The sequence below is a fragment of the Zea mays genome, chromosome 4, assembly GCF_902167145.1.
Source record: "Zea mays cultivar B73 chromosome 4, Zm-B73-REFERENCE-NAM-5.0, whole genome shotgun sequence".
Taxonomy (NCBI): domain Eukaryota; kingdom Viridiplantae; phylum Streptophyta; class Magnoliopsida; order Poales; family Poaceae; genus Zea; species Zea mays.
Genome location: NC_050099.1, coordinates 17,141,416 through 17,160,726, shown reverse-complemented (window position 1 = coordinate 17,160,726; position 19,311 = coordinate 17,141,416). Strand labels below are relative to the sequence as shown.

The 19,311-nt window shown below is 51.4% G+C and overlaps 2 protein-coding genes across 6 annotated transcripts; both read left to right on the top strand.

Moving 5' to 3' along the window:
* The first annotated feature begins 11,897 nt into the window (after nucleotides 1-11,897).
* On the top strand, nucleotides 11,898-13,481 carry LOC103655133 (uncharacterized). Its single transcript, XM_008681935.2, has 4 exons — nucleotides 11,898-12,053; nucleotides 12,933-13,094; nucleotides 13,182-13,211; nucleotides 13,375-13,481. Exons 1-4 carry the CDS (start codon nucleotides 11,898-11,900, stop codon nucleotides 13,450-13,452), a joined length of 426 nt encoding a protein of 141 aa, XP_008680157.1. The 3' UTR covers nucleotides 13,453-13,481.
* A 1,733-nt stretch (nucleotides 13,482-15,214) lies between these two features.
* Nucleotides 15,215-19,008, top strand: LOC103652890 (putative serine/threonine protein phosphatase superfamily protein). 5 transcript variants are annotated; one of them, XM_035967200.1, is made up of 4 exons: nucleotides 15,215-17,359; nucleotides 17,565-17,721; nucleotides 17,875-18,320; nucleotides 18,705-19,008. In XM_035967200.1, the coding sequence occupies exon 1, from the start codon at nucleotides 15,353-15,355 to the stop codon at nucleotides 16,619-16,621; it is 1,269 nt and encodes a 422-aa protein (XP_035823093.1). In that variant the 5' UTR covers nucleotides 15,215-15,352; the 3' UTR covers nucleotides 16,622-17,359; nucleotides 17,565-17,721; nucleotides 17,875-18,320; nucleotides 18,705-19,008. The 5 variants fall into 5 exon arrangements, with proteins under 5 accessions (XP_035823093.1, XP_008678098.1, XP_008678097.1 ...); XM_008679876.4 differs by lacking the exon at nucleotides 17,565-17,721 and having other exon boundaries at nucleotides 18,128-18,320; XM_008679875.4 differs by having other exon boundaries at nucleotides 17,565-18,320.
* The last annotated feature ends 303 nt before the right edge of the window (nucleotides 19,009-19,311 follow it).

Sequence of the window (19,311 nt, the reverse complement as noted above, 5' to 3'; positions counted from 1 at the left end):
ACTGGGACGACCTGTTCAAGGCCTTCGCTGGAAATTTCCAGGGCACGTACATGCGCCCTGGGAACTCATGGGATCTCCGAAGCTACCGCCAGCAGCCGGGGGAATCCCTGCGAGAGTACATCCGACGGTTTTCAAAGCAGCGCACCGAGCTGCCCAACATCACCGACTCGGATGTTATCGGGGCGTTCCTCGCCGGCACCACTTGCCGCAACCTAGTGAGCAAACTGGTGCGCAAGACCCCCACCAAGGCGAACAAATTGATGGACATCGCCACCAAGTTCGCCTCTGGTCAGGAGGCAGTCGAGGCCATCTTCCGGAAGGACAAGCAGCCTCAGGGAAGGCAGCAGGAAGACGTCCCCGAGGCGTCCGCCCAGCGGGGCACGAAGAAGAAGGCCAAGAAGAAGGCGCAAGCAAAGCGCGACGCCGCTGACGCGGATCTTGTCACTGCTGTCGAGCACAGGAACCCTCGGAAGCCTCCCGGAGGGGCCAACCTGTTCGACAAGATGCTCAAGGAGTCATGCCCCTATCACCAGGGTCCCGTCAAGCACACCCTTGAGGAATGCGTCATGCTTCGACGCTACTTCTATAAGGCTGGGCCCCCGGCGGGAAATGGCAAAGGCCAAGACGACAACAAGAAAGAGGGCGACAAGGAAGATGAGTTCCCCGAGGTCCACGACTGCTTCATGATCTACGGTGGGCAAGTGGTGAACGCCTCGGCTCGACACCGCAAGCAGGAGCGCTGGGAGGTCTGCTCGGTGAAGGTGGCGGCGCCAGTCTACCTAGACTGGTCCGACAAGCCCATCACCTTCGACCAAGGCGACCACCCCGACTGCGTGCTGAGCCTAGGAAGGTACCCGCTCGTTGTCGATCCTATCATCGGCAACGCTAGGCTCAGCAAGGTCCTCATGGACGGGGGCAGCAGCCTCAACATCATCTACGCCGAGACCCTCGGGCTCTTGGAGATCGATCTGTCCACGATCCAGGCCGGTGCGGCGCCCTTTCACGGGATCGTCCCCGGAAAGCGCGTCCTGCCCCTTGGGCAACTCGATTTGCCCGTCTGCTTCGGGACTCCCTCCAACTTCCGAAAAGAAACCCTCACGTTCGAGGTGGTCGGGTTCCGAGGGACCTACCACGCGGTGTTGGGAAGGCCGTGCTACGCCAAGTTCATGGCCGTCCCCAACTACACGTACCTCAACCTCAAGATGCCAGGCCCCAACGGGGTCATCACCATCGGATCCACGTACCGCCACGCGTACGAATGCGACGTGGAATGCGTGGAGTACGTCGAGGCCATCGCCGAGTCCGAGGCCCTCATCGCCGACCTAGAGTGCCTCTCCAAGGAGGTGCCTGATGCGAAGCGCCATACCGACAACTTTGAATCGGCCGAGGTGGTTAAGTCCGTCCCTCTCGACCCCAGCAATAGCACCGACAAGAAGGTCCGGATCGGCTCTGAGCTCAACCCCAAATAGGAAGCAGTGCTCATCGACTTCCTCCGCGCAAACGCCGAAGTTTTTGCGTGGAGTCCCTCGGACATGCCCGGCATACCGAGGGATGTCACCGAGCACTCACTGGACATCCAAGCCGGTGCCCGACCCGTGAAGCAGCATCTGCGCCGTTTCAACGAAGAAAAGCGCAGAGCCATAGGCGAGGAGATCCACAAGCTAATGGCCGCAGGGTTCATCAAAGAGGTATTTCATCCTGAATGGTTAGCTAACCCTGTGCTTGTGAAAAAGAAAGGTGGGAAATGGAGGATGCGTGTCGACTACACTAGGTTGAATAAAGCATGTTCGAAGGTTCCCTACCCTCTGCCTCGCATCGATCAAATTGTGGACTCCACTGCTGGGTGTGAAACCCTGTCATTCCTTGACGCCTATTCAGGTTATCATCAAATCAAGATGAAAGAGTCCGACCAGCTCGCGACTTCTTTCATCACACCTTTTGGCATGTATTGTTATACTACTATGCCATTTGGCTTGAGGAATGCAGGTGCGACATACCAAAGGTGCATGAACCACGTGTTTGGAGAGCACATCAACCGGACGGTCGAGGCTTACGTCGATGACATCGTTGTCAAGACAAGGAAGGCCTCCGACCTCCTCTCTGACCTTGAAACAACATTCAAGTGTCTGAGCGCGAAAGGCGTGAAACTCAATCCCAAGAAGTGTGTCTTCGGAGTCCCCCGAGGCATGCTCCTGGGGTTCATCGTCTCCGAGTGGGGCATCGAGGCCAACCCGGAGAAAATCGCGGCCATCACCAACATGGGGCCTATCAAAGATTTGAAAGGAGTACAAAGGGTCATGGGATGCCTTGCGGCTCTGAGCCGCTTCATCTCGCGCCTCGGCGAGAAAGGATTGCCCTTGTACCGCCTCTTAAGGAAGGCCGAGCGCTTCACTTGGACCCCCGAGGCCGAGGAAGCCCTCGAAAACCTTAAGGCACTCCTTACCAATGCGCCCATCTTGGTGCCCCCCACTGCGGGAGAAGCCCTCTTGATCTACATAGCTGCAACCACTCAGGTGGTCAGCGCCGCGATCGTAGTCGAGAGACGAGAGGAAGGGCACGCACTGCTCATCCAGAGGCTGGTCTACTTCATCAGCGAGGTGCTATCCGAGACCAAGATCCGCTACCCACAAATTTAGAAGCTACTATACGTAGTAATTCTGACGCGGCGAAAGTTGCGACACTACTTCGAGTCTCATCCGGTGACTGTGGTGTCATCCTTCCCCTGGGGGAGATCATCCAGTGCCGAGAGGCCTCGGGTAGGATAGCAAAGTGGGCAGTGGAACTCATGGGCGAAACAATTTCATTCGCTCCTCGGAAGGCCATAAAATCTCAAGCCTTGGCGGACTTCCTGGCTGAATGGGCCGACACCCAACTGCCGACAGCTCCAATCCAAGCCGAGCTTTGGACCATGTACTTCGATGGGTCACTGATGAAAACAGGAGCAGGTGCTGGCTTGCTCTTCATCTCACCCCTCGGGAAACACGTGCGCTATGTGATACGCCTCCATTTCCCGGCGTCAAACAACATGGCCGAGTATGAAGCCTTGGTTAACGGGTTGCGCATCGCCGTCGAGCTAGGGGTACGACGCCTCGATGCTCGGGGCGACTCACAGCTCGTCATCGACCAAGTCATGAAGAACTCCCACTGCCGCGATCGAAAAATGGAGGCCTATTGCGACAAAGTTTGGCGCTTGGAGGAGAAGTTCCACGGGTTGGAACTCAACCATGTTGCTCGACGGTACAACGAGACTGCGGATGAGCTGGCTAAAATAGCCTCGGGGCGGACGACGGTCCCCCCGAACGTCTTCGGCAGGGACATACATCAACCGTTCGTCAAACTCGACGACGCGCCCGAGCCCGACGAGACCTCGGCCCAGCCCGAGGTACCCTCGGCCGCCGAGGGTGAAGCCCTGTGCGTCGAGGGGGAGCGGAATGGGGTCACGCCAAATCCGAACTGGCAGACCCCGTACCTGGAATATCTCCTCCGAGGAGAGCTACCCCTAGACAAGGTCGAAGCTCGGCGACTGGCTCGGCGCGCCAAGTCGTTTGTGTTATTGGGTGATGAAAAGGAGCTCTACCACCGCAGCCCCTCAGGCATTCTCCAACATTGCATATCCGTCGCCGAAGGACAAGTGCTGCTGCAAGAGATACACTCGGGGGCTTGCGGTCACCATGCAGCACCTCGAGCCGTCGTCGGGAACGCTTTCCGACAAGCTTTCTACTGGCCGACCGCGGTGGCCGACGCCACCAGAATTGTACGCTCCTGCCAAGGGTGTCAATTCTACGCGAGACAGACGCACCTGCCCGCTCAGGCCCTGCAGACAATACCCATCACCTGGTCGTTTGCTGTGTGGGGTCTGGACCTCGTCGGTCCCTTGCAGAAGGTACCCGGAGGCTTCTCGCACCTGCTGGTCGCCATCGACAAATTCTCCAAGTGGATCGAGGTCCGACCCTTAACCAGCATCAGGTCCGAGCAGACAGTGGCGTTCTTCACGAACATCATCCATCGCTTTGGGGTCCCGAACTCCATCATCACCGACAATGGCACGCAGTTCACTGGGAAGAAGTTCCTGGACTTCTGCGAGGACCACCACATCCGTGTGGACTGGGCCGCCGTAGCTCACCCCATGACGAATGGGCAGGTGGAGCGTGCCAACGGTATGATTTTGTAGGGACTTAAACCGAGGATCTACAACGACCTCAACAAGTTTGGCAAGCGGTGGATGAAAGAGCTACCCTCGGTGGTCTGGAGTCTGAGGACGACGCCGAGCCGAGCCACGGGTTTCTCGCCGTTCTTTCTAGTCTATGGGACCGAGGCCATCCTACCCATGGACTTAGAATACGGCTCCCCGAGGACAAAGGCGTATGACGACCGCAGCAACCAGACCAGCCGAGAGGATTCATTGGACCAGCTCGAAGAGGCTCGGGACGTGGCCTTACTCCACTCGGCGCGGTATCAGCAGTCTCTACGACGCTACCACGCCCGAAGGGTTCGGCCCCGAGGCTTCTAGGTGGGAGACTTGGTACTTCGGTTACGACAAGACGCCCGAGGGCGCCACAAGCTTACTCCTCCCTGGGAAGGGCCGTTCATCATCGCCAAGATTTTGAAGCCCGGAACATACAAACTGGCCAATGATCAAGGCAAGGTTTACAGCAACGCTTGGAACATCCAACAGCTATGTCGCTTCTACCCTTAAATTGTTTCAAGTCGTTCATGTACCTCGTTTTTTCTTTACATACACAAATAAAGTCTAACCATCAAGGAAGGATCAGCCTTGACTCGGCAAAGCCCGACCCTCCCTCGGGGGCTATAAAGGGGGGAACCCCCTCTGCGTCAAAATTTTCCTCAGAAAAGTTTTCTACCAAAACAGCTTTCGACTGTATCGATAACGAAACCTTAAAACCGAGCAAGAGTACACGTAAACGGCAAGGCCAACCGAGCCGAGGGACTCCTACGCCTCCGAGATACGGATACCTCACTCGTCACCTTTCGCGAAAAGTAACTCACGCTCGGTTAAGCGGTTCTGACATCGAACAAGTCCTAAACGCTCGGGTAGAAAACGACTTTCGTGCCTTCTCGACTATATCGATAACAGAAACCTACAAACGAGTAAGAGTGCATGTAAACGGCGAGGCCGACCGAGCCGAGGCACTCCTACGCCTTCGGGATGCGGATACCTCACTTATCACCTTCCGCGAAAAGTAACTCTCGCTCGGATAAGCAATTCTGCTACCGACGAACAAGTCCTGATACTCGAAACAAGAGGGAAGGAAACACAGCTTTATAACACGACAATAAAAATGTTTAGGCCTCAGCGGCCGCGAAAAACATACGCATGCTTCAGACAAACTGTTCCTGCAGGTTTAGACATCGGCAGAGGGAGCAGCAGCGCCCTCGGCGTAGTTTCCACCCCCGGCGGAATCCGGCCCAGCCTCAGACGGCCAGGCTCAGATCTCCACCTTGAAGGAGGACGCCAGCACCGCGCTCAGACCCTCACGGCCAGGCTCTCCGCAAGGGTTCTGGCCCGAGCAGACACCCCGGCTAGCCGCTCCGTCGCCTCAGCCGGCTATTCCTCGAGGACCTCAGCCCGGCTCACGGCCTCGTCGGCGTGACTCCGGGATTGGTCTCGCTCGCGGATGACCTGGCCAAGCTCCAGCCGCCGTTGCTGCACCTCCTCGGCCTGGGAAGCCACCTGCTCCCGGACCGACAAAGCCTCTTTTCGAGCCGACACCGCCTCCGTTCGTGCCGACACCACTGCCTCCGGCTTCAGCTCATCGCAGAGCGGCCGAAGGTTCTAAAACCAAGCAAAGGAGGCTTTAAACGGCAAGGCCGACCGAGCCAAGGGACTCCTACGCCTCCGGGATACGGATACCTCAATCGTCACCTTCCGTGAAAAGCAACTCATGCTCGGTTAAGTGGTTCCGCTAGCCGACAGGCATGTCCTAGTGCTCGAAATGAGAAAAAACATGGCATTACGCCAAAATGCCCAAATGTTCAGGCCTCAGCAGCCACAATGAACAAACACCCATGTTCAGGGTACCATCACAAACGGGACTTCGGTTCCATCCCCGCGGGTATGAACAACCTCCACACCGGAGGGCCTGCGGGATAACAAACTCCAGGTGGCTCGCCGGCGACCGCTGCACCAACAGTGCGACAACGACCTCCGCCTCGGGCAGCAAGACAGCTGCAGTGATGGCCTCAGGGCAAACGCTGCTGCTGAAAGGCCCTCGTTCACGTCCCCTCACGGAGGACGAGAACCAGCCATTAAAGCCAAAGAGCCGGAGGTCTGGAGCGCAGGTGGCACTGACGGTCTCGTCCGCGGAGGCAACCGCTTCGGCAAGGGCAAGCCTCACCCATGGCGACCACCACCTCAGCACTGACGACAGCGGCCACCTACCCACCAACACCGCACCGGCGTACGGCGACCGCCCCAAAGCGCACCGGCAGGTCCTCACTCCCGTCCTTGCCGCAGAACGAGAATTGGACTGTCCCAGAACACGAACGCCGCCCTCGCGGCGTACGACATGTTGTGCGACCCCCCGGTACAGCCCACGGCGCAGGGAGGACCTGGACGTGGCCGGCCCGCGCACGGCGCGACCGACACCTGTGCGGAGGACGGGCGGCCACGCTCCACCCCACCGGTGGGAGGTGGCACCGGAAGCAGCGCCAGAGCCGCTCAGGCCAGGGAGCCAGACACGCGGCAGCTGCCAGCGCCACGAACGGCGAACGCCCTTCTCCCCCGATCACTGAGGGAAGGAGCGGGTCGCCGACCCACGCGGAGGTAGGCCCCAACTCGCCCCGCCCTCCTCCCCAGCCCGGATGATGAAGATCCTTGAAGATGAGGGCGGGGCAGAGGCCGCAGCCCGACTTGCTTCTCCCCACCACAAGGCTGATGGTCATCCCTACGGATGACCATTGGTGAGGGAATGCAGCCGGGCTGCATGATGAAAATCCTTGAAGCCGAGCGATGGCTGAAGGGCGCCACCCCCCGCGAGGTTGTGCTCCTCCAACAGCAGCAAGACAAAGGCAACACGGATGCACCCCATCTGGGGGCTCAGAAGGTGGAAGGGCACGATGCATGAGGAGAGTGCGAAGGCATAGCTACTGCCCGGGAGATCGACCCCTTTTTAAAGGCGGCTCTCCCCACTCGTATCCCCAAGCGCCACGGGCAAAGTCTCCACCGATGTGCTTCAGGGACCTCCCCCTACGATGCGGGGGATGGGTCCCGCACGTCAGGCGGGCTGACCCAAAAACAGAAGGAGCCAAATCGCCGCTCGCGAAGCCTGTAACCGCCCCGCGGTTATAAGCGTTCCCCCATCCTCGCCGAAACCAGTGGGCAAAAAGGCGGACCGCCACGCAGGAGGCATGCAACCGCACCACGGTTGCGCATCCTTTCGGCTTCATCACATCCGGAGGGCTAGCGTGAAGGCCTGGGCATGCATGTCATGCAACCAGCGCGACAGTTACTGCGCGCAAGGAAACAGCACCGCCACTCTCGCCAATGCCGCGTCTCCTCGACTGCGGAACCAGTGCCGCGACTCGAGGTAGCCCTGGCGTGACCTAACAGTGCCAACTGGATGCAACGATCACAGGCCAGTCAACCGCGGGAAGAAGCGCGATGGTTGGTATGGCCAAAAGTGGGCCGGCAGTAATTGCGGCAACAGACGAGCGGAAGCAGCGGTCAAATCGCCTGCAGGCTCGCGTCCCCTCCTGAAGCGGCAGGGGAGCCCTCTCTCGCGGAGTAAAGACAACGCGCCCGTGTTTCGTTCCTCGAACGACTCGTGCACGCGCAACAGCCGCCCCGCAAATCGCCCGTCCCATCGCATTAACTCCTCGACAGGGCAAGCGACGCCTTTGGCAGGCGAAGCGGGCGTTGTTTCGCCTCCGCCATAATGACCGCGTCAAAAAAGGTGCGCCGCGCTATTTAAATTCATATCCTTTTCCTCTTCCTCTTTCTCTCTCTTGCTACAGGGACCAAGAAAGGGGATATTTTGAAAGGGATCCTTCTCGGCGAAGGAAGCGGGCCCCCGAGCCCTCCTACTGATCAGGGGTTCGAAGGCTGGCCCCTTGGAAGGGTTCGACAGTCGCCCCAGAGCACTCGGGCTCCTAGCCCATTACTGATCAGGGGTTCGAAGGCTGGCCCCTCGGAAGGGTTCGACAGCCGCCCCAGAGCACTCGGGCTCTGAGCCCATTACTGATTAGGGGTTCGAAGGCTAGCCCCTCGGAAGGGTTGACAGCCGACCTAGAGCACGCAGAGTGAGGGATGACTCTGGGTACGTCTGTTACATGGCCGAGGCTCGGGCTACGCTCCCGAGGTACCCTAGGACATTTCCGAGACCAGCAGGAGCGATTTTTGTAACGGAATCCCACCAGAGGGAGGCATCGAGCCCTCAGACCCTATCGAATGGGTCCGGTCCGGCAAATCACCTGCAGGTACTTTTGGAGCGCGCCTCCGGGCCACTAGCCGACCCTTATCGAACGGGGCACGGGTGTCCACTCGGATCACCCGTTAGCAACTCACCGGAAACACCATGTTCGGCGCCCTCTGAGGGCAACATGGCGCTTTCCCCCCTTCCTCCTTGCGGAAAGGTGACGAAGGGGCGTATAATAGAAGTCGAGACAATCCTTGATCGTCCTCTTACTCCGTGCAGAGGCTCGAGGGCTGCTCTCGCAACCCGGCTACGGCCAAACTATTGACAGCGTCAACAAACCAGCCTGAAGGGCTCGAAACCTAACCATGCACCCGGGCTACGACCAGGCCGCATGAGGGAACAACAGGACCGGCCGAGGCATCACAAAAGGTATTAAGACCTCAAAGGAGTCAAACCACTCCTCCGAGGCCTCGGGGGCTACACCCGACGGGTGCGCTCGCGCGCACCCATCGGAACGAAGTATAACCGAGAAAGGCCGGACCCCTCAAAAAAAAGTGCGGCAAAGCCTCAAAGCGAGTACCAACACTCCCTTCGAGGCTCGGGGGCTACTGTCGGGTACCGTAATTAGGGGTACCCCCAACGCTCCTAAACACGACTAGTAACCACCCTTAGCACAAACTGCAAAGACTGATGGGCACGGTTCAAGACAAGACCTCGTCTACCAAGGGATGCAATCTCGCCTCGCCCGAGCCCGGCCTCGGGCGGGAACAGTAGTCCCGGACGAATTCATGCCTCGCCCGAGGGCTTCCTCAGGCGGCGGGCGTACCCTCGGCTCGCCCGAAGCCCAGCTCGGGCAGGCTTCATCGAGAAGCAACCTTGGCCAACTCGCCTTACCAACCGACCATATCGCAGGCATATTCAATGCGAAGATCACCTGACACCTTATCCTGACACGCGCGCCTCAGTCGGCAAGGTCGAAGTGACCGCAGTCACTTCGCCCCTTCACTGACCGATCTGACAGGAAAATAGCGCCGCTCGCCCCGCTCCGACTGCTGTGCCACCCACCGGGGTAAGGCTGACAACGACCGAGTTCAGCCTCGGGCGCAATAGGAAGCTCTGCCTCGCCCGACCTTAGGCCTCAGCCTCGGGAGGAGGTCTCCGCCTCGCCCGACCCTAGGGATCGGCCTCAGCATCAGCCTCAGGAGGAATCGCGTCCTCGCCCGACCCCGGTCTCGGCCTCAGGAGAAGCCTCTGCCTCGCCCGACCTTGGGCTCGGACCGACCGCGCCACAAGGGATACATCATTACCCTACCCCTAAGCTAGCTCAGGCTACGAGGGAACAAGACCGGCGTCCCATCTAGCTCGCCCTGGTAAACGGGTGATGATGGTTCCCCGCGTGCGCCCATGACGTCGGTGGTTCTCAGCCCCCTACGGAAGCAAGGAGACGTCAGTAGGATCCCAGCCGCACCGCCAGCTGTGCTTCTACAAGGCTCAGGCGCTCCTCCGACGGCCATGTTATCTCGTACACAAGGCTCAAGCACTCCTCCGACAGCCACGTTGGCATGTACACAGGGCTCAGACACTCCTCTGCCGAACACGTTAGCGCATAGCTACACCCCCCATTGTACATCTGGACCCTCTCCTTGCATCTATAAAAGGGAGGTTCAGGGCCTTCCTGAAAGGGGAGGGGTCGCGCGAGGGAAACGGGCAAACGAACAGGCTCTCTCCTTCTCTCGCGACGCTTGTAACCCCTACTACGAGCACCCCCCGGCGCGAGATAATACATTTCCCCCTTGTGTTCCATCTTGCGCCAACCCATCTGGACAGGGGCACGCGGCGATAAATTCACTGGTCGGCCCGGTCGAGGGTCCCCCGGGGTCCGAGACGCCGACAACATGAATGTTTGTCTATAAAGGGGGTGTCCTTATTTGCTTAGCATCTGTTTATAAGTTAGCTTGCATCTGTTTATGCTCTTCAGTCTTCTCCTTACTCTGGACCGATGACTTGAAAATAAAAAATGGAGTTGATACATTTTGGAAATATTAAGTTACCAAAAAAATTGACAGGTGAAGACTACAAAAAAATGTGATGCTGCAGACATGCAGTAGTAAAGTGTATACAGTCTGCCAGTGGTTGCAAGAGAGGTGAAAAGGTGTAAACTTGATCATGCTTTTTGATTAATCTATTAGTTGCAAAGGTATCAAATGTTTGCAAAGGTATAAAATGTTATTTTGCATGTGTAAAACCTATGGGTAATAGGAAAAAATTTACTGATATTATTTTTGTAGTAATGCTTAGGCCATGCAGTGTCCTAGAAAGCCTATTAATTCAATTTGCAGCAGACTGAAAGCTTTTGTAGCAACGCATTGCCGAGAGACAACGACTATGTCATATGGTCAGGTTGATACTGTTCAGTTTACTCTAGGGATCAATGATCTGTAACTCGAATTTCTCATAATGATGGCCATCAGCACACAGGTATGATCGGTCCTACCAATGTAACTATGTAATAGTTTATTTATTACTTTATTGCTATAAATATGGATCACTGTTGTTTTTACAGCTTGACAAACTGGTCTCGTCGCATGTCTCTGTTGTCAGAGGGTTTGACAGACTCAAACAAAACTCCACCCAATTAAGTACCTTGCAGATGGTCTTAGACTCGGTAGAAATGATACTGTTTAGTTTACTCTAGGGATCAATGATCTGTAACTCGGATTTCTCATAATGATGACCCACCGCACACAGGTATCACTATTGTTTTTCTTAGCAGCCATAGGGATCAATTCTTTTTACAGCTTGACAAACTGCTCTCATCGCTGTCTCTGTTGTCAGAGGGTTTTTGCTTATCTCTGCACTGCTAGGATTTTGATATCATCGTAGCCAACAAGAAGCATTTAATGCTAGCACTTGGTATGCACGATTATTACTTACCATTCATGATTTTTATGTATGATCATGACTTTTATATCATTTCATTCATGGGAAAAAGATTGTTCAATCAGAATTGTTTTGAACAGAACATGAGCATGCACCAGGCCTAATAAGATTACAGCCCACCTTGAGCAGAGTTTTGATCTGGATGCTATCAGAGACGCCACCAATGAGTTTGCTGAACGAAATATTATTATTTCTACCCAGTCTAATACCATCTACAAGGTACTTAATTGGGTGGAGTTTTGGTTGAGTCTATCAAACCAGTATATTTATATATATCGAAGAATTTATCTCCAACAAGCGGTTCCGGTTAGTTCCTGTCAGTCAGGTCCTATATCATAAGGGAGCAGTTACCCGGTTTCCTTGGACATTTGGATCCCCACCGCCTACAACCACGTGCTCCTCATTCATTGGGTTTGGCTTCTTGGTCTGCCTCTGATTACTCTTACCTATGGTTCAAACACAATTTCAATCTGTCGGCTGTGATTGCGTTTGATTGCTTTTCTGCATCGAGTGTCTACAATTCGCGAGGATGGTGGCATTGTTTCCATGAACTGAACGATGGATCACGTGCTCGTAGGACCGATGGGCGACCATCTCGCATTGATCGTGGGCCGGCTGCTGACGGAGTCGATGCTGGACGCGGCGATCGGCGGTGGGAAGCAGATGGTCGATCTGCGTCAGGAGACGGTGGACGTCGAGTACTGCCATCGTGGGCTAGGCGGCGGCTCGGCGACGAAGGTGGTGGAGTGCAGGATTTGCTAGGAGGAGGACTGGGACACCTGCATGGAGGCCCCCTGCGCCTGCTGTGGCAACCTCAAGGACCTCTTTAATCATGATATTTTTTTATTTGGGACCAAAATAAATGCTCTTGGTTAGACAGCAGATTCATGATCGTGATTATGCAACTATTTCTCAGTTTCTAAAAAATTGTCTTACAGTTCCTGTTGTCAAATGAAAAGCTGATCCTTCTTTTCAGTAGAAGATGTAGTTGTTGCCACTTGTTGCTACAATAATTTTTTTTCCTTCTTGATTGATTACCATCTATGCATATATGTGTGCGTTTTTGTTTGTGCAATATGGGTGCATGGTGAACCCTTGCTTGTGTTTTAAACAATAACCTTTATTTACTAGCTAGCTACTACACGACTTATGTTCTAGCTAGGTTTGTCATTTGTAGGATTAATATGAGAAATCAAAATAAAGTTTAAATCAAAATATAGGAATGAAGAAGACGTGTTGAGTAAATCATCCTTTTACATGTTACCAGGAGTCTAAGGAACTACAGTTTGAGTTGTTCCAGATTTGAGTGTCATACCTAAATTTGGCTACTTGTAACTCCAGATTAAATGCAATGTTTCCTTTCTCAGTTTTTGGACATCTTACAATCATAAATTATCCTTTTACATCAACTTGCAGTCTTTCAAAAACATATGTTTTGCCAATATTATTTCTTAAATGCTTTTAGTATTGTATCTTCATTTTAGAGTGAGAAATCTGCTACTCAATTCACATCAGGATATTAGTTGTCAAATATTTTAGTACTAATGTTGTGGGGGATGGCGGAAGGCATTGCGCGGTGGAGTTACACCGCCGTCACCTCCGACATGCGCGACATAGGCCGGTCCACAGGGCGGGTGTCGCTCACGCGCTCCATCGAGAACATCGAGTGAGGTGGTGTGCTGCTGCTCTAAAGAAGGGAGGAGAGGAAGTAGCGACAAGGTCGCCAAGACCACCTGGCGCGATGTCTCCTACCAGATCACCAAGATCAACATGTACAAGGTGGTCCAGCCTCGAGCCCTCTCCCTGCATGCTTCCATTGATTTTTTATTTCATTCCAATCGATTTGTCGTGATATATGCAATGCAGGATGGTCGGCATGTACAAGATATGCTTAAGGTGAGGTTGCAATTCAGGATGTACATATATTTCTTGGGCTTGAATTTGTTTAATCTAAATAGATTATTTTTTATCCAATCCAAATTTCCAATGACTTGCCATATCATTAGCATCAGAGGCTCCATAAAGCAGCTCTACTGGGATTAACGGATTCACTGTCAAGGTCAAACATCACTATGATATTGCTGAGATGGTCCAATCAGTGACAATGCTGGTGGTATTGTTGAGATGGCTGGAATGAGCCACAAAATCTGAGAGAACTGATGCTCTTGGTGCTACTGGCAACACAACTGCTGCTATTAGAAAGGTAGAAATGCTTTTTATCCATTTGTTGGCTCAATTTGTTCATTTGTCACTGCCATCATTGGCACTATTGGTAGGGTATGTATTTCTTAATATTTTAACATATGAGAATGAACTAATGAAGTAGTAGTAGCAGCAGATAATATACAACAAAAGAACCATTGTACTCGTCTGGTAACCTAATTCATCTGTATCTCTATTTTGCATGAGGTTTGTTCATCCCTAATCAATGCTAATTTCATGCTTAAACATATTGCATCGTAGCTTAATAAGGGGCGCGCGTGTGTATATATAGGTATGCATTGCCCTTCTGTTTAACTTCTGGCATTTTAATAATGGTATGCATTTCTCTTCTGTTTAACTTCAATAGGATGTGCTTCTCCTAAATCAGAAAAAAAGAAGCGCATCCGAAGAAACCATTTCTGGTTCTCCTCACCTCCCAACCCCAGATAATGCCACTCATATACTCATTTTTGATACACTAATAACACAATATTTTTAGTTTTTGAACATGTGGGTTCTGACAGAGTACTTGGAGATTGAATTCAAGATTCTGGAACCATTCTGTGAGTCTGATATTGAGAGGCTAATAGATGGCACATTATAGGGAAACCTATAGCAGCTGACACGAGCAGAGTTAGGGGGGTTAAGTTTTAGGTTTTAGGTTGTTTATTTAGGGTACATAGAAGCAGAAAGGAAAAGGTTGATGCCTTTTACTTAGATGTCATTAATTTGGAGCACTCATTTTCTTGCTCTATCCATTTCCTGTTTGTAATTTTCGTCGGGCTTCGGCAAAAAAACTGACAAACGAGTTGTGCTCCAACTTCTAATCTCTGATTCAATGTGAAATGGAATTATTCCTTTTGTTTTGCTTGTATGCAGTTAGCGGCTTCTGATTGTAGAAATTGTCATTCCGTGTACTCAAATCACACCGAGCATTCCATGTATTTGAAGGAAGGGGAGCTGGCTACCTCTTCTAGAGAGACAAGCAGTAGGCGGTGGATTGCTGCTAGCAAGTTTTCTAAGTTCATGATGTCAGAGTATATTCTTTAAAAAGTGACTTACTCTGGCACGTACCTTACTATATCTTTTAAGATATGAAAACATCTACTTTTAGTGATGCTAACAAAAGTATAGAATAATAATTAGTATTTTTGCATATCAATGTATCTTATCATATTGATTCCATAGCAACAGACGAATATACACCTATATCTTTTAAGGTATGTAAACATTTACTTTTAGTGATACTAACAAAAATATAGAATAATAATTAGTGTTTTTGTATATTAATGTATGGGTATGATCACAAATAAATTATGAAACCTTTTCCTATAATATTATAACACATTTGTACATGAGTTATCGTGGTATTTTATCTTCCTGTTGCAACGCACGGGCATTCACTTAGTTATAAATCAAGACTGATAGAGTAATATATTATGAAAATATTATAATTTAAACTAAAGCAACTATTTCAATAAAAGATAATATGATTCATTCACCAAAATATTCACCAAAACCCTATATATATATATATATATATATAAGTTAACGGTAGACTGATTTGGTGGACATGAATCATATGGGGGAGAAATTCCCTTACTATGTAAAATTAAATAGCAACTAGATTCCTCTATTATGGATCTACCAAATCAGCCCTTAAACCAGAGTATTTGGCCGTTGACGTTTTGCAAAGGTCATTGACTACATCTACGGTGCAGGGTAGGCCAATTCATGTGCTATCTTTAAAAGGCGGGCCGCAACCTATCTTCAGCTCACCCGCGCACGCCGCAAAAACGAATCCGGAATCCCTGCCGGAGCACAAATAGAGAAAGATGGCGGCGGCCCCGTCCCCCTCCGTCCCCGCCTGCAGCGACCTCCCGGCTGCCGTATCCGCCTTCGCCGACGCGTTCGTGGACTTTGCCGTGTCCGGCATCTTCTTCCCGACCTTCCCGTCCTCCTCCTCGCCCCCTCCTCGCCCGAAGACTCCGACCACCTTCCTCCCTTCCTTATCCCGGCTCGTCGCCATCGGAGATCTCCACGGGGACCTGCCCAAGTCCCTCTCCGCGCTCCGCCTCGCCGGCCTCGTGCCCCCGTCTTGCACCCCCGACTCCCCCTCCGCCTCCTCCTCATGGGCCGCGGGGCCCACCCTCGCCGTCCAGCTCGGCGACATCCTCGACCGCGGCGGCGACGAGCTCCGCCTCCTATACCTACTCCGCCGCCTCTCCCTCTCCGCAGAGAGCCGCGGAGGCGCGTTCCTCCCCATCCTCGGCAACCACGAGGTCATGAACGTCTCCGGCGACTTCCGCTTCGCCACGCCGCAGGGTTTTCAGGAGTTCTCCGCCTGGGCAGGGTGGTACCGCGCGGGGCTCGCCATCAAGCGCCGCTGCGGCGAGCACCTCGACCCGCAGCCGAGGAACCCCTTTCTCGGCGTGCCCAAGTCCTTCCCCGGCGTCAAGCCGGAGTTCTGGGACGGGATGCGGTCCCGCCTCGCCGCCCTCCGACCCGACGGGCCCATTGCGCGCCGGTTCCTGGCCGACCTCCCTACCGTGCTTGTAGTGGGCGACTCGGTGTTCGTCCATGGAGGGCTCCTCGAGGCCAACGTCGAGTACGGCCTGGAGCGGATCAATGCGGAGGTCAGCGAGTGGATCCGCGGCGAGGGTGGCGACAATGCCAGGGCGCCCGAGTATGTGCGAGGCCGGGACGCCGTGGTCTGGCTGAGGAGGTTCTCCGACGGCTTCGATTGTGACTGCAAGAGGCTGGAGGGGGTGCTTGGGATGATCCCTGGGGCCAAGAGAATGGTGATGGGGCACACAATTCAGACAGTGGGGATCAATGCAGTGTGTAGCGCACAGGCGGTGAGGGTGGATGTGGGGCTGTCAAGGGGATGCGGGAACGGGCTGCCTGAGGTGCTTGAGATCAATGCTGGTGGCACTGATGTCAGGGTGATCACGACGCCTCCCTCAGAGGCCTGGATGTATAGGAAGCAAGAGGTGGAGAAGGCTGCCGCAGCGGTCGCGGAGAAGAGCGTTGAGGTGAAGGATGGGCTTGCGTTGCTGGTAAGAGAGAGCCATGGGTTAAAAGAGGTAGGAGTTAAGGCTTAGGCTAGGATTGTTTGGGTAACCCACAATTGGGATTGCTTTGGTGAATTTGGTAAAGAAGACTAGTTATGAGAGAGATTGTTTGTAGGAATCATTACCTGTTAGTGGGTTGGTATCCACAAAAGAAAGGAAGATCTACCATTATGTTTTATTTTTCAAGATACAATAGTGCATTGCTGATATATATACCTACAATTAACGGTCCAATTGTGCAGTTGTTTTTGAACTTTTGTGTAGTATATTTCCCCAATGTTACTTTTCTGTTAATGCTGATCATGAACGATTTTGGTCTGATTTGGTGTAGAGAATCAACAGTCTCTAGAACACTTTTATGGCTGATTGGCTACAGTTCGGCTCTGTTTTTGTCATATCATTTAGTAGCCAAGTTCCTACTGAAGATTTTAGTACGGATCCTTTCTAATTAAGCTCACTGTTTGGAAATTGTGAGTTGAAGCTATCATTTGATTCTTTGGAGCCCATGGATTTGACATCAATGTTAAGTTTTCATTTGTACAAACACCATAATCAATGATTGATGATTGCACAAGCAAATAACCAGTTGGAGTGCTGAAGTGACAGACCAGCTGAAACGAGTATAACACAACAGAAGTTTGGTAATTATGAGAAGCATCAAGGAAATAGTCTTCTCGTAGTGATCATGGCAACACTTACTGACAAGTTGATGAAGTTGAGGGAATTTATAGCAAGATAGAGAGTTGTTGAGGTACTTCTGAAATGGAGGTAATGGTCATTATCTCCCCATTCTCCATATTTATTGTTCAACGTCACACTACCAATGCTGATTGATGTGTAGAAGTTGAGATGTGCAAATTTCTGCAGTCGTTTTAGTTGAAACATACTGCATAACCTTGTCAGACATGATCACATATGAAATTCTGCTAATCCAGCCTAAAATATGTTTCCTGAAACATGATTGCTGTTCCAGTGCGCCTGCAACGTGTGTGAGGGTGATAGGCTATGTGCATATCCTAACAATCAGTGAGGAGTTTGATTACTACCCATATCGATGTGTATGTTGTGCGGAAAAGGAATTTGACAAGTGGATAGTATTGCCATGCGGAACAGCAAGTAGACAAGGAAAGGTATCTCGAATGTGATTTGCATTTGCATCCTAGCTGTAACCCCTTTTTTCCACAAATTTTCTCCCCACTGGGTCGTTGAATTGGTCTCGTGTTCCTATCTCGTGTACTGTGTTCCTACCTCATCTTGTCTTGTCTCCAAACTGTTTTTTGTAGATGTTTTCCATGTTTGGTCCAGCAATTTTCTCACATGCTCAATGCACGCGGATGGCGATGTGATCAGACTTCTCAAGGCAGTTTGCAGTGATGTGGACACCTAAATTTATCCACCGATTTGTTGTCTTGTGCTCTGTTGTGTCTGATGTGATGTGCAATCTTTTCTTTTTGTTTTTGCGGCGGCCTAGTGGAAATCTCTTCGACAGTTCTATTACCTTTTGTTGTTGGTACATAGTCCAATTTGTGCTGGCAGGTGCTCTAAATGCTCATAATAAACTGGAAAAAGAACATGGTGGCTGCCGAAGTTTGCGTGGGCAATCAGGGGTTTCCTTCTCTCGAGTCCTGGCAGAAGTGTTGAAGAATTGATTGAGTATTCAGCACGGTGGAATTTTCAGAGTTGCAGAACTTCGAAGCGAAATACTGACTGAAGTGCCTGAAAATACAAGGTTCTGTTTTCTCCACACAATTTTGATTCGTCCATTTGTACTCTTTTATTCTTAGAAAATAAGTTATTACATCAGTCGGATAGAAATTCTTCCTTTTTCATGGGAATTTTTCTTGGTGCACGAACAAAACTATTTGTAATGTACTCTCTCGTCCTAAAAATATTAGTCGTTTTAGCATTTGAATAGATTTATATAATATTTAATATATGTGTTTTATATATGTCTAGATTTATTGTCATTTATTTGAATATAAATATAAAATTTAAGGGCTAAAACAAATAATATTTTAGGATGTAGGGAGTATTTGTTTTCTCCATTACATTCCTGGGATTTTTTTCCCTTTTGAACGGGAAGGTGAACCTATTTTTAATTGACTGAAAACAGAATCTGAAGACGATCAGCTCGGCACATTGTCGTGGGGCGGCAGCCCAGAGCATGGAGAGTTGAAGGCCATAGGGATAGGCTCAGGGTTAGGATTAGTGGATAAAGATTAGATTATATAAGATTGAGTTAGTTACTTAGGATTAGATTAGATAAGATTGTGTTAGTTACTTACTTTGGATTAGATTAGATAAGATTGAGTTAGTAACTTGTGGGCAAGTCTTTGTATCTATATAAGGATGGGTTGTACCTCCTTAAAGAGGAATCAATCAATGAATCAATAAAGAAGAATTAGGTCTTGTTTCAATCTCGCGAGATAAACTTTAGCAGCTTTTTTTAGCTACTTTTAGCCATTTGTAATCTAAACAGGAGAGCTAATGGTGGTAATTAAAGCTAAACTTTAGCACTTCAATTCATATAGCTAAAGTTTAGCAGGAAGCTAAAGTTTATCCCGTGAGATTGAAACAGGGTCTTAGTCTTAGATCTCTCTAATAGTCTAATCCCCCTAAGCCGACTCCGCTGAGATCCTTTTCCATGACTTCTGCTGACTTACCGTGATGAGCTCGGTCATGACAGGACAGATCTGGAGCAGGCTCGATCTGCTATCCTT

Bases quoted from the DNA above. Each gene is read 5' to 3' on its own strand.
- LOC103652890 (XM_008679876.4), top strand. From the start codon at position 15,353: ATGGCGGCGGCCCCGTCCCCCTCCGTCCCCGCCTGCAGCGACCTCCCG.
- LOC103655133 (XM_008681935.2), top strand. From the start codon at position 11,898: ATGGGCGACCATCTCGCATTGATCGTGGGCCGGCTGCTGACGGAGTCG. The intron at 13,095-13,181 runs GTGGTCCAGCCT...TATGCAATGCAG, and splicing joins CCAAGATCAACATGTACAAG to GATGGTCGGCATGTACAAGA. The intron at 13,212-13,374 runs GTGAGGTTGCAA...TTCACTGTCAAG, and splicing joins ATGTACAAGATATGCTTAAG to GTCAAACATCACTATGATAT.